The sequence below is a fragment of the Phaseolus vulgaris genome, chromosome 5 (genome assembly GCF_000499845.2).
Source record: "Phaseolus vulgaris cultivar G19833 chromosome 5, P. vulgaris v2.0, whole genome shotgun sequence".
Lineage (NCBI taxonomy): Eukaryota > Viridiplantae > Streptophyta > Magnoliopsida > Fabales > Fabaceae > Phaseolus > Phaseolus vulgaris.
Genome location: NC_023755.2, coordinates 3,531,656 through 3,546,417, shown reverse-complemented (window position 1 = coordinate 3,546,417; position 14,762 = coordinate 3,531,656). Strand labels below are relative to the sequence as shown.

The 14,762-nt window shown below is 31.7% G+C and overlaps 2 protein-coding genes across 2 annotated transcripts; both read left to right on the top strand.

Annotated features, from left to right (window-relative positions):
* Window positions 1–658: 658 nt before the first annotated feature.
* On the top strand, window positions 659–5,823 carry LOC137834879 (uncharacterized). Its single transcript, XM_068643106.1, has 7 exons — window positions 659–915; window positions 1,006–1,118; window positions 3,021–3,089; window positions 3,207–3,265; window positions 3,595–3,655; window positions 3,735–3,788; window positions 5,159–5,823. The coding sequence occupies exons 1-7, from the start codon at window positions 765–767 to the stop codon at window positions 5,438–5,440; spliced, it is 789 nt and encodes a 262-aa protein (XP_068499207.1). The 5' UTR covers window positions 659–764; the 3' UTR covers window positions 5,441–5,823.
* A 6,799-nt stretch (window positions 5,824–12,622) lies between these two features.
* LOC137834878 (DNA damage-repair/toleration protein DRT100-like) lies at window positions 12,623–14,240 on the top strand. Its single transcript, XM_068643105.1, has one exon. The coding sequence runs from the start codon at window positions 12,807–12,809 to the stop codon at window positions 13,908–13,910; it is 1,104 nt and encodes a 367-aa protein (XP_068499206.1). The 5' UTR covers window positions 12,623–12,806; the 3' UTR covers window positions 13,911–14,240.
* Window positions 14,241–14,762: the final 522 nt, after the last annotated feature.

The window sequence follows — 14,762 nt, the reverse complement described above, 5'->3', positions numbered from 1 at the left end:
GAAAAATATTTTCAAAATCTCAAAAAGTATTTGATTAGTACATTAATTCTATCATTTTTTAATTGTTTTAAATAATTTGAGATAAACTCAGATGGCCTTTTAACTATACATACTACATTACCCCACTAATTATACATTAAATTTAGTTTCAAAGTAGTTGTACATTCTTACATCTTATTTGGTCACCATATTTGTTTTTTGTTTTTAATTTTAAAATATAGATACTTTTCTTCTTTTATTTTATCTAACAACAAACCTATTATGTTTATTTTCGGACATTTCTTCATCTACTCCTTATTTTTGTAATGCATATCATAAATATTTTAAATTGTATAATTTAAAAGTCATTTTTAAATTTTTTTCTAAAAAGACTTTCCAATGTACAAATTGAGATAACTTTTGGGTTTTATATTACCCAAACAGAAAGACTTTAAAATTATATAATCCAAAAACTAAAATTAAATTTTAAATTGTGTAATTTGAAAGAGAAAAATAACTTCCAGATTATATATTAAGAAAATATTTTTTAGGAAAAAATGATTTTTAAATTGTACAACCTTTTAAAAAACTTGAAACCAAAAATAATTTTATATTATACATCTAAAAATTAAAAATATCTTTCAAATTATATAATTAAAAAGAATGTAGACTTTCATTTGTTGGGATAGAGGAAGAAAATATGGAGGTGAAGAAAGAAATGAATTTATATTACAGTGCATAGTCTCCAACGGATAAAGGAGAAAGAAGCACAGAGGGAGTGAAGAATGGACTTCACTGCCCTAAAATCCCTCAACATTGCAACCCCATTTCACTTTCCATCATCTAAATTCTCTCCCTTTTCTCAATTCACTTTCTTTCACTTCAAACCTTTTCTCACTTCTTCCTCAAGTCGGTTCTTCCCCCATTGCTCTCCCAGTAATTTCACATTTCTCACTCTTTCGCCATTTTTATTTGTGGGTAATTTGCTTTTTGTTGTTCCAAATTTTGATTTTGTTCTTGTGTCAGATGGGTCAGCTAAGATCGTAAGCAAGGAAGGTGCTTTGCCTCGTGGCGTTGGAGAGGCTGTGAATGAAGCATCGTGTTCCAAGGTTCTTCAGGTTGTGCTCGTGTCCCCTCAGGTAACAACAACATTCTCTTAAACTAGATTTCTTTTTATTCAAATTATTATTATTTCTTTTGTTTATTGTGTAACTTTTCCTTTCTGTTAGTTTTTGAATTCTGAAGACACGGTTTTTACTGAAGCATTATGTTAGTCCCAAAATTTCATAAAAATTAAAGCTGACATTTATCTATAGCTGTTTATGCAATTTGGTTTTGTTATGGAGCAACCATTTCTCCTAGTATTTGGTACTTAATCGGTCAATCCATTTTGCATGAAGAAGAGATTACGGAATGGAAGAGATGAAGCTTCAACAATAAACATAATATCATGCACATTATTGAATTGAAGTCATTAGTCAATCCTTAGAATTTGGATTTGAACTTTAACTCAACCTTAAAAACCTCATAAGTGAGAAATTCTTTAGTTTGGTCATATCAGGAGTCATTTGAGACCTCCAACACCGGCGTGTTAAAGATTAGACATCTCAAACATGAAATATTAGGACTAGAAATATATGGGTGGTTTGATTGTGGCCCAATAGCGGATAACCAATAGACTTAACAATAATTGTTAAGATAAACTTTGATATCATCTTAGAATTTGAGTTTGAGCTTAACTTAACCTTTCAAAATGAAATTATTGGATGAGAGTTGTCCTTCACTTGTATACTTTAGTTTGACTATCATTTATGTTATCAATGATTAACCTTACAAAAACAACTTATAAAGGTGAGATGTATTTATGTTCTCAAAGTTAGAAAAATAAGCAGATTACATTTGAGTTGGTGAAAATCCAAGTTCAACCCCCCTTGATTAGTACTCTGTTGTAGTATTAAATACTATTTGAGTTCTAAGAGATTAGTTTCTTTATTTTTATTTAAATAAAAGATTATTTGTCAAACTTGTCAGTACATCTGATAGAACTTGTGGTTCCAAGACCGTGTTAATACTACTGCCCGGGACCATACAAGGGGATGAAGACCATCAACCCGAGTCTGCCAGGCCAAAGATTCAGACCAATTATTCTATGAGGCGCAAGTCCCTGGCCACTGGGGCAATCGGGACGGAATATGCTTCCTTTCATCATTATCTAGTTTGTTAGTTACAAAGAGAATGTATGTGTATGTGATTGTTTGTTACAGTGAGAATGTATTACAAAAGCGGTGGTAGCATATGAGGAGGTTGGGATAGCTAGTTTGGCATATACTTAGGCCTGAGAAGATACATCTTCTAGGAGAGGGATCATGGCTCTATTATCTTTGTTAATCAGTTGTGCAAAATTTAAATACTGCGAAGGTGGCAGATAGTTATTTTGCTGGGCAGTGGGATTATAGGGAGAGAGTATGGGAGTTCTGGGGTTATGCCTAAGATATGAAAAGTTATGAAAAATCTTTCTCAGGTGGAGTTTCTTCTCTGTATGAACTTTAAGCACCATCTAATTCAATAATACTGATATTTTTTTATGCATGTTTTCTCTTGTATCCTAACAACACCGCCTATATATAAGAAAGTCTGGTTTATGTCAATTTCCTGATAAATTCCCTGACAATGGCTCGTATCACAAGAATGACCAACATTTAAGAAAATAATGATCTAACTATGCATTTGCTAATCACTGATCTGTGATCTATCATTTAATTTTCAGTTTAATATATTTGTCGAGAATATTGTAATAGGGCAATAGATATTAACTTCAGAATGATAATGATGATAAAAAACAAAAATGGTCAATGTTGGGCTGGACAGGTATTTTGCATTTTAATTTGAGAGAATATTAAAGTTCAAATCATTTTAAACAAGTAAGGAAGTTAAACCGCTAAACAATAAAACTGGTCTTGGTAAACTTTTTTTAGCTTAGAGTTAGAGTTAAATTAGAAAATTACTGAAGGTTGTTCTATGATTTATTTTGTCTTTGGTAGATTCCAGGAAACACAGGGTGCATTGCTAGAACATGTGCAGCATCAAATGTTGGATTACACTTAGTTGGGGTGAGTTTTGCTCTCTATATCTAAATACTTTTTATATTTGATGACAAGATTGTCATCTATTTGTAGTGTTTATCGCAAAATACTGATGATAGGCTTTCTATTTAATTATCTTTTCAGCCATTAGGATTTCAGGTGGATGATACTAAACTAAAGCGTGCTGGATTGGATTATTGGCCGTATCCATGGATATATGCTTATTGAAATTTTAATTTTTTTCTCACTCACATCTCTCCAGCTATTCTAGACCAACACTTATACCATACAGGGTAGTATGTAATTGTCTATCACTGTTTATTTTGAATTAAGTGCCTGACTCTGGATTTTAACTCCTCTAAAGCTTTGTTTTTGAGTGGCTGAAGTGTGTTGCTTATCTAGTATAACACATCTAGTAGTTTTAACTGATCTAATATTGTTTTGTCCAAAATGAAAATAAAAACTGCTATAAAATTGACATAATTGCTTTGTTGCTTTTTATTGGTTTTCCATTATTAACAATATAATACAGATATGTGGTTGTTAAAGTTCATGATTCTTGGGGAGATTTTCGTGATTATTTTAGACAACAGGTAATTACCATTCAGATAAATTCAATATATCATCATCTCCTTTGACTCCACATGTGACATGTTACCATTGTTGGTACAGGAGGGTGAAAAGCGGTTGCTAGCTTTTACAAAGAGGGGAACACAAATTCATTCTGTGAGTTGCCCACCATAGCACAGTTCCTTTAATTACAGCATTTATCCTGTTGATGCTCGATGTTTGTAATGCCATGACATCTCCGAAGGTCTTCTCCTTATAATGAATTTCTTCTTTTATCTCTAAAACGTTGAAGATTTTGTTTTCAATCCTCAGTAGTTTCTCTTTATAGCATTGAAACTTTGAATTAACAAGTTGATTGGAGAAACAAAATACAAATTTGGAATCCCTATAGCAACCTTCCTACCCTACATTGTCTACAACTAATAAGAAACATGGGAACAGAATCACGGTATTGCCATTTATGAGGAGATAATGAATGTCAGTGTAGGCCTGAAGTGAGGGCATTTTAGTATGTAAGAGCATGTTAGAATAAGTGCTCTTCCAACCAACCCCCTCCCTACCCTCCATAAGAAAAAAGAAAGAATTGAGCATTATGTACAGATGAAGTAAATATAAAGCTCTTTACACGGAGATGCATTATTCTAATAAGTTTATGTTAAGTTTTCCAAAATCTGTTAAAGTGTATGATATGATTCAATATTTGCTTCCTGCATTATAAATGACAGCTTAGAATTAATCTGGGGAACAGTTGTGAAGTAGAACAAGGTCTTGGATATGACTTTCTCACTTCCCTATGACGTGGTTTGTGAGAGTGGATCATTTGGGGTTAGGTAGGAAGTAGGGGGGGTGTTCTTGTATTAGATTGATTTTAACTGGAAAGCCAGCTGATCCATTCTAAATTTCTAATCGTTTTCTGTTAATATAATATAACCTGTTTTATTCAAAATACAAAACCACAATCCAGTCCTATTTAAATTGGTATGTATTAGAAAACTTTTCTTTTTTCTTCTCTATTCGCCATTACAAGTCTAAACTAATTTATGAAATACACCAACTATAGGTTGAAAGGAATTCATGATAATACATCAAAATACAGTCAAGTTCTTGATAGCTAAAGTCTAAATATAATTTCAAACAAATTGTCAATCTTTCAATTAGTCTAAATCCAATAGAGGGAATTTATTTTGACTGGAGGAATGCTAGCAAAATTCTTAAATAAGTATAGATAATCTATAAATTTTATAGGTTATATATATTGGTCTGAATTTGAAAACCAATCAAAGCTAGTTTTTAGTTTTATTTTCTTTTCTTTATGGTTTTTCAGTAATGCTTATTTGGTTCAGTTTTTTCAATTTGATACCTTTTGGTTTTGTGGCTCTTTTTTGTTTTCATGGTTTTGGACATCTCATGAAGCAAAGGTTACTTATTATCTTGTATTAAAAGTAGTGTGTGCCTTAGCATTCAAAAAGCAATATAAGGAAACTGTAAATATGCCTATAAAATTGTGGTTCCTTCTTACTCCGCAGGAGTTTTCCTACAGAAAAGGTGACTATCTTTTGTTTGGTTCTGAAACAAGTGGCCTGCCTCCTGAGGCCTTGGTAGACTGCAAAACTGAACCATTTGGTGGTGGCACTGTCAAAATCCCAATGGTTGAGACTTATGTCAGATGTTTGAATCTGTCTGTAAGTGTTGGCATAGCTTTGTATGAAGCTTCCAGACAACTAAACTACGAGTCACTTCAGGTACCTTCAGAAAGCCATATTGATACTACTGAGGAGTCATTTATTGCTGAAGACATTTTTGCTTGAATATCATAAATATTTTATTCAACACAAGGGGGTTGGTACCATTTTCCTGGCTAATTGAGATGGAAAATGTCTGTTTCACTCTGAATTAGTTAATCCAACCAAATCTTCACCCAATTCCATCAACACAACTCACTAGATTTTGTATCAAAATTGTTTTGTACCAATCCACATGTAATATCAGTGTCATCTAGATAGTTGTGGTGTGCCAGTTATTGTGGAGGGTTAATTAAACATTTTCAACTTCCCAATGATTCAGTGGAATATTGGAAATAGGAAGGATGAAGAATCACATTTTTACCATTTTCCTTTTGTCCATTTATCTGCTTGAGCAATTTCATTAACTTATATGGAATCTCATTTATACAAGGATTGTTATTCTGTGAGACTGTACTCCCTCACTGTTTTTCCACTCTATACATGTGTTGATTGTTTGAGAAACATTTCATTCACTCTCCTTATCAATGAAGTTCTCCCTTAGATCGGATCATTTCAACATCATCCTAACAATGTAGGTTTTCAAAAAATAGAAAAATGGAATTAAGGTAAGAGATGAAAACAAGGTCATAGTTCAATGAGAATTGATAAGTTCGAAATATTTATCACTTTAAATTATGAAACTCAACAGTAGTTATTAAGAACTTAAGAGGTTTCTTAAGAATTAAATTTAATTCGTAAATGAATCAAAACTCTTTACACAAATAATTTACAAAGCCAAATAAAGTCACATTAAAGGTGCAACTAAAAAATTAAAAGCTCAAACAAAGGCCTAATCTATTACAGTGATGAAAAGAAAATAGAAAAGCTTAGAAAGAAAGACTCGATTTAAAAAATAACACATACAATTTTTTCCTTAGAAAAGAAAAAGACATTAAATAAAATTTATGAATAAATTTTTTAAAAAAATTATAGAGAAATTATATAAGAGAATTTCTACAAATTAATTTTAGTTTATCAAAACATTTATTTATTTTTTCTTATAAAAGTCCTTCGGAAAAAGTTTTGGTAAAAAATACACAAGTTTGAAGCTCCCTCCTTTGTCCTCTTTCACTTATATATTACACTAAATTCTTTAATATTTTAATAGAAATTACATCATGGACTTCTTAGGATAAACTTTTCCATAAATTTCTTTAAGGAGAGAAAACAAGTTAAAATTAATTTATGTGTGAACTAATTAGTAGAAATTCTCTTGTATAATTTTTAAATTAAGTATAATTAAATTTTAGCTTATAAAGAAATTAAATTAATTTTTTTCTTCAATTTTTTCTCTTCTTCAAAGACTCACGAAGAAATTCATCAAAATAAATCTTATATCCTAAAAGGAACGTTATTATAAATATTTAAAACTAAAAAAGGTTTATACACTCTTAAGAAACATAAGAGTGTAACATTATTTTATACATATTGCTAGTGCAAAGTATTTTTTTCTCATAGATACCTAATATAACCTATCACCATATCATATTAATGACTAGATGATAAGATAAAGTGGTAAAGTTTATTAAATGCCCAACTACTCAATAGAATGTCTAAATATTTAGTTGGACCTTTACCCTTTCCATTAGGGAAGGAAAAAAAACATCACATGATTCAATTGTCTTTCATTAATCTAATCTTCCTAGTGCACTTCCTTTTCTTTTTGTCTATTAGTCATTATTTTGAGGAAAAAAGTACTACTAAATGTTGGGGGAATAATATTTAAAAGGAGTTAAACTCTAGTTACATAGGCAATATTAGAAAAATAATTGGTTTTGATCAATATTGTTTGACACATGTGATAATATTTAAAGATATTTTATAATATATAACTAAATACAAACTTTATCTTATAGTTTAATTTAATTTTATAAGATTAAATTATACTTAATATTTATTTATATTTATAAAAAAAATTGTCTTAAAAAGTATCTAAAAACTCACTAGCATCAATCACTTCAATGCAGTGGCTCTTTTATGTCCACACTGATCTTGCACATGAAAGCTTTAAAAGATGTCCAAAACACAAGGACTTTGCCTTCTATTGGGAGGACCATTGAGTCATTAACCTTTATCCTTTTGTTTTTTTAGCTCAGACCATTAATCCAACTTGAGAACTTTGGAACATGGAAGTTCAAGACCCAACCCATGTTCATGTTCAAACATGTTACTCATTCTTCATTCTTGCCCTAACTCCTTCTAACATATCTACAAACAAAAACAAAAAATTCTTCATAAACACTTTTAATGGAGAAAAGTGAAAAGAAATGAATTTAACTTATCCATAAGTTTAGGTATGGGTTAAAATCTGATTTTCAAAAAAGTCAGTAAAGTATTTTTATGGATTAGTTGATGCAATAAAATTAATAAAAAGCCTTTTATTTTTATTTTTCTTCAAACAAAAGGGATTGTAGTTTTAGTGTTGAAAATGAGTTTAAATTAACTTATGTTATTAGTTTTAATGAAATTATATTGATAGAAAAAAATACATGATTTGGGTCCCATTGCCAGAGTAAGGAAGTAGTGATCACAGTGCAATTTGGACCCTCCATCTTGTCAACATAAATATGCCTTGTCGGTTTTTTAATATAAAGTTTTTTAATATAAAGTTTGAATATGATAATAAGTGCAGAATAATATCACTGTTATGGTTATCCAGTACTTCCTAGTTCACTGTTTAATGTTATAACTAAGTAGAATATATAAAGAAAATATGAAATTGTACTGGTATCGGTCCACCGGTCAATGTCATGACTCGGTCTCCCTAACCAAGTTGACTGAGATCTCCACGGACGGTTAGACCGACTGACACACTGAATTCATTAACATTCAAATCAAGGTCAGTAAAATTAAATTATTATTAAGAATTAGGTAATACAACCGTGATCTATTTCACTAATCAGATCCAATAAGATAAGTCCATTAAAATAATATAAATAACGTGAATGCCAGAATACCCCGAAGGAACAAGGAAGACGAAGCTGATTTTATTTATTTTTGTAAAAAAAATATTTGCCTCCCTTATCAAATAATCATTAGTGATAAAGTTTGATTAATTTATTTATATAACATCTTAAATTAAACTTTTTTGTTGATAACAGTAGAAGAAAAACTTGATGTAGAAACAAAAACATATGTTAAACTTGAGCATGTTTGATTCACTTTTCCGTTTTTTTAAACATTTCTAAAACAATTTTATCCAAGTTGATTAATTTCTCACCTACAATATATCAAATTTTGTAAATATTTTAAAAAAAAGTATTTTAGAAAATAAAAGGCAGAAACAACTCCAACATCTTTTCATGTCTCCCTTTCACTTTGCTCCATTTGCTATGCTCTTTTTTAATATCCTAAATGGAAATTACTTACATGCGTTTCTTATTAATAAAAACTACATTTTAATATGAACAAATTTCTTAAATTTCAAAAATAGTTACTTGAATAAGACTTTTTTTTAATTTAAAAAAATTGTTTGTGAAAATTATACTAAAATATTATTATTTCTATGGCTTAGAAATTCATGTGAACAATCTCCTTGAAGTGTTTGATTTAGAGTATATTCTCTTTTCCTTTTTTATTTCCTTTCTCTTTTTCTTCATATCTTATTTCTCTTCTATTCTCAAGTCTCCCTTTCTATCTCTTTTCTAACTTTTTTTTTTCGTTTTTAACCTATTTCTTAATATAAGTATTTTAGAAGAGATTTGTTTCTCATATGCTATCTTGTATATATTGAAATTGAGATTTCTAAATTAATAAAGTTTTGAAATATATCATGTTTAATTACATATATATATAATATTTCTTTTATGTAACTTTTATTATGTATATTGTTCTTACAAGATCGGATCTTGTCTATCAAGTTCTCCTTTGTTATCTTTCTTTGGTTTCTCAGTTTCTAGTTGTTCTTTCGGTCTTTTGGTTGGGCAAGGGGTGTACCTGCAAAAATATTCTGACGTTCAAATTAAAGGTAAATACGTTTAGATAATTAACCATACATGAATGGTATGGTTATTAACCATACTTGATATGCATTTTTTTTCCTAAAAAAAGAGATAAACCAATATTTAACTTTAATCAATGTAAAATGTTTTCTTTCCCTTTTGTGTATTTTTGAGTCCTTGAATGATCAAATCCAAGAGAGTGAAATTCAATTTTGTTGAAATTTAAGAGGAAATTTGACACTTTTGGAAGAAAAAAATAATTATCATTTGTTGGAATAATGTTTCTTATTAACTTGGTTCTTCTGTCTTTATGCTATACTAAAAGTCTTTCTATAAAATGTCAAGTGGAGTGTTGAGAAAGATGAGCCTATTAATTGGTTTTCCTATGGGGAGTAAATAAATAGAAATGAAAGTTGCATGAGTGAGTTAAGAGGATGTATGTATCCTACAAACCATGTGATCTAGGGGGTAAAATATGTAAACTGTTCAATGAAACACTTGTAGCTGAATAGGCATGGAACATGTATCACTTTAGAGGCAATTTCTTGGTGTTCAATTTTCAAGACAAGGTATGTGAGATAAAGAGATATTTATAATGGGTTAGATCCTCACAAGAATGTTCTATATGGTGGAGGAATTTAAAAACACATTTGGTATGAAAACTCATTTGAATTATTTAAGGAAAAAATGTTAGATGAAAAATTGGAGATGAGAGGAACATGAACTTTTGGTTGGATAAATGGATGGATGAAGACTACTTAGCTATAACTTATCAAAGGATATACCTTAATTCAATACAAAAGAAGAATAACCAAAATAGTATGAGTTATGAAAGTAGACGGTAATAGAATCTACAATGAAAATGGTGAAATGTTGACTAAATAAGTGGAGTGTGATAAAGATCAAATTGGAAGCTCAAAATATCAAGAAGAAATTAAATTCAAGTAATAACTATGAATCTCATATTTACTCTTTTTTTTTAATTATATGTCATAAAAAATTTGAATTAAATATTTTATTCATTATAGGACTTCAAGAGAAACACAAGAACTTAACAATTGAACTCAAACAATTAACAAAAGACAATGATTAAAAGAATAAATGAATATGACAATGAGTAATATAAGGAAAAAAATGTGAAGAAGTGTTGAGTATCACCTTAAGATGGAAGAGATTTCTTCATATCCGTATAAATCTCATGTAGAATTGCCACTTAACTCTTTTTTAAGATCAAACTCAAAGTACAATATCACTTTCACAAGTGTCTCACAAATTTAATATCTCATATATGTCAAAAGTGATTTCCAGAAAGAGAATTGTTTATAACCTAAGTCATTCAAAAATCAATTTACAAAATGACACGTAAATGCACATAAAAGAAATGGAAATCCTAGATCAATAACTCTCCAAGTGTTGGTTGAAAATTCAAGGAGAAAAGAGAGTGAATATTGAAAGTCAAAATTAAAAAATAAATCTAAAAAGATCTTTAGTTGGTCAAATTTGAAGGAGGTGATTCTCATGCTTGGTTTATGATTTTCCTGCCATCTTAAGAGCATGTTTTCCTTTCCTTTCCAAAGCTCCTTCTTAGTCGAGAATTAGAAGCTTTAATTGAGCTTCTATGAGGCTTGTCTTATTTTCTTCTTGCTTATCTTTTCCTTGTTATAGGCTCCCTCTTTTGATGTCTCATTGTGCTTGAGAAAGATCAACTAAGTTGGATTTAAACATTACTATTTACACTTAAAAATACAAGAATTAATTCTTACGAATAAGAAGTTTAAAGAATACAAAATAAAAAAAAATAAAGATTATTTTGTTAAGAAAAATATCTTATCATATTTATTATGATTCTTTTATGAATAATGTGTTTTTTTTCTCATTTTCGTTTGTTATTCATCCATAACCTAACAATAAATTTAATAGCATTATGTTTGGTTTGGGTTGTTGCATTGTTTAAAAGGTATAGTAGTTTTGTGGGGTGAATTTGAGGTGATTTGTGTAAAAAGAAAGGAAATGGGGAATGAGGAAGCATCCCCTTTGAAGTGTGGTCATTTGGGTGAAAATTTTGGCGGGGTGATTTTAAGGTGATTTGTGTAAAAAGAAAGGATAGGGGAGAATGAGGAAGCACCCCCTCTCAAGTGTGGTCATTTGGGTGGAAAGTTTGACATAGATGGTCAATTACCAATATCCCCTTTCATGGAAATTTAATTTTGAATGTGCATGGGGTTTGAATGTTGTTGTGTTTCAACTTGGAAGTAGTTTGATAAACTACACAACCGATTAAGAAGACATTCTTAATTGGTTACAATACATGCCACAATCGATTACCATGCCCAACATAACCAATTATGCATATCTTTGTAATCAATTAATATTGTGCATGTACTCAGTTACAATTTGATTCTTAATCGATTAAGTTGTAAATGATAATGATCATTTTGTTTGTTTATTATACATAACGTGATAAATGCAAACTTGAATGAGCTTTAACAATTTTCAAGCAATAAAAAAAATTACCAACTTGTATTCATAAAAATTCTTCTTAATTTTAATTAAAATGTTTCAATATGTCAAATTTTTTTAAATCTTTTAATTACAATTTTTTAAATCATAAAATGCTTATACCAATTAATTATAGCATTTTATGAATTTTTAAATCAAATTTTACAATTTTTTTTAAATATATATATATATATTTTTGTTTAATTGGAATAAGCATTTTAAATCTTGCTTTGAATATATTTTTACTATATCTCCACAAGCACCTTAGTTACTTTAATCACCAAGTTCAATCTTTACTCCTACAATGATAGCACCCATATGCGGTGTAAGAATATTCTAAATTAATAAAAGTAGTGTAAAAGACTAATACAAGTACCATTTTCATTTATTATTTAAACAAAATAAAATTTTTTAATACGGTTTTTATTCCAAAAGTTCTAAAAGTACCAGTTTTTGTTTAAAATAAAACTCTAATGGACACAAAACACAAACCCTAACCCACTTCTTATTTAATAAACATCTCTTTCAATTTTACCATTTTCAATAAATTTTATGTAAAAAAAAGTTCATTTTTAAATTATTTATTGGCGTTCCTTTTACTTTAAATGTGATTAATTCAAAAAAGTTATGTATTTTGTAACAAATAATATTACTATTCTAAAATCATTCAATTCAATTTACATTTCTAAAATATCAATTTATTTTTCTTAAAATAAAAGTACAAAACCCCAATAATTGGACACAAAAACCTAACCAACCATGAAGGCGAACCCACCATGTCACCCCCAAGAGAAATAGCATGTGCATTGCACTGAAAGTTTGATAACAACACTCCCAAAATCCACACTCACCACCGACTGTAATAATAGCACTGCATCAGGGGCAGTTTGGTCACTCAACATCTATATATAACAAACCTCATTTAAACACACTCAACTAAACCACACTCAATGGCACGCCACTCGTTCCTCCTGTTAGCAGCGGCCATTATCGCCGCCGCAGTCGCCGTCGCCACAGGTTGCTCGCCGTCGGACAGGGAGGCACTTTTTGGCTTCCGGCAGGCGTTGAACGAGCCCTACCTCGGCCTCTTCAACTCGTGGACTGGCTCCAACTGCTGCGTCAACTGGTACGGTGTCAGCTGCGACGCCGCCACCGGCCGCGTCACCGATGTCAACCTCCGCGGCGAGTCGGAGGACCCTATCTTCGAGAAATCCGGCCGCTCCGGCTACATGACCGGAAAACTCTCGCCGGCAATTTGCGGCATCGACACCCTCACCACCTTCGTCGTCGCTGACTGGAAGGACATCGCCGGCGATATCCCCGCCTGCATCACCGGCCTCTCCTCCCTCCGCATCCTGGACCTCATCGGAAACAAACTCTCCGGCGAGATCCCCGGCGACATCGGCAGACTGAACCGCCTCACCGTCCTCAACCTCGCCGACAACGCCCTCACCGGGAAAATTCCCCCTTCAATCACCCAACTCACCTCACTCAAACACCTCGACCTCAGCAGCAACCTTCTCACCGGCGAGATTCCCAAGAATTTCGGGAACCTTGCAATGCTGAGCCGAGCAATGCTGAACCGGAACCAGTTAACCGGTTCAATACCGGTTTCAATCTCCAAGATTTACCGGCTCGCGGACTTGGACCTGTCCGTGAACCGCTTGACCGGTTCGGTTCCGTTTGAGCTTGGCAAAATGCCGGTTCTTTCCGTGCTTAATCTGGATAGCAACTCTCTGAAGGGTTTAATCCCCGAGAGTTTGTTGAGTAACGGCGGAATGGGTATTTTGAACCTTAGCCGAAACGGGTTCGAAGGATCCATACCCGATGTTTTCGGGTCACACTCCTATTTCATGGCTTTGGATTTGTCTTACAACAATTTAAAGGGTCGGGTACCCGAATCCTTGGCATCCGCTAAATATATCGGGCATTTGGATCTCAGTCACAACCATCTGTGCGGATCCATTCCAGTCGGAGAACCCTTTGATCACCTTGAAGCGTCGTCGTTTGGGTTCAACGATTGCTTGTGTGGGAACCCGTTGAAGACTTGCTAGTTATTGCGGGTGACCCGATTAAGTACCCGATTCGATTATGGATACAAGTGTGAATTTTGGTGTAATAGTAAAATGTTTCGGTGTTTGTTTTTTAAGTGGTGTAATATAATGTTGTAGTGAGAAAGATGAAAGGGACAAAAAGAAAAAGAAGTGATGTTGATGCAGTTTGAGATCACGTGCACAACAGAACAAGGGTTTTGAAGGAAGGAATTCATGTTTTGGTGAAAAGCTGAAGCTAATTTCAAAATTATTCTTGTTTTGTATGCAAGCTTCTCTGTCACATAATGTAAAAGATATTGATAATGATTTCATTACTGTTCCACTCTTTAATTTTCTATATATTCACACATAAAAAGTAGTTCATCACTGTTTCCTATGTTTATTGTTGAAGTTGTGAAATGAAGATGGAGAAGATTAATAATGGTGCTCAACCACCACCTGGGGGGCACATGGTGCTGTTCTGATCCCATTAACTGCTACAAGAGAAGTGTTTTCTGGCATTGGAAATTAGTGTAAGATGTAAAATAATGAAAGAAGAAATGAATGGTGTTGAAAAGAGAATGTTATAGAAAATAGTAGGAAAGAGATGGCATGAAGTTGTGGTGGAGCCTCTCCCATCCTTGCTCTGTCATTCACATTCCAAGTGGCCCCTCTCTGCATGTGAGTTCATCATGCACTTCCACTGCCACAACCAACTCACTATTATTACATTCAAAACAAACAAAATCAGTAATCTCTTACTACATTCAAAGAAAAGTAAAAAGAAAGTATTGAGGTTGATATAGTATTTTAGGGTTAATTAAACAATTTTATTCTTATAAAAAATATATGTATATAAATTGATTTTGATTC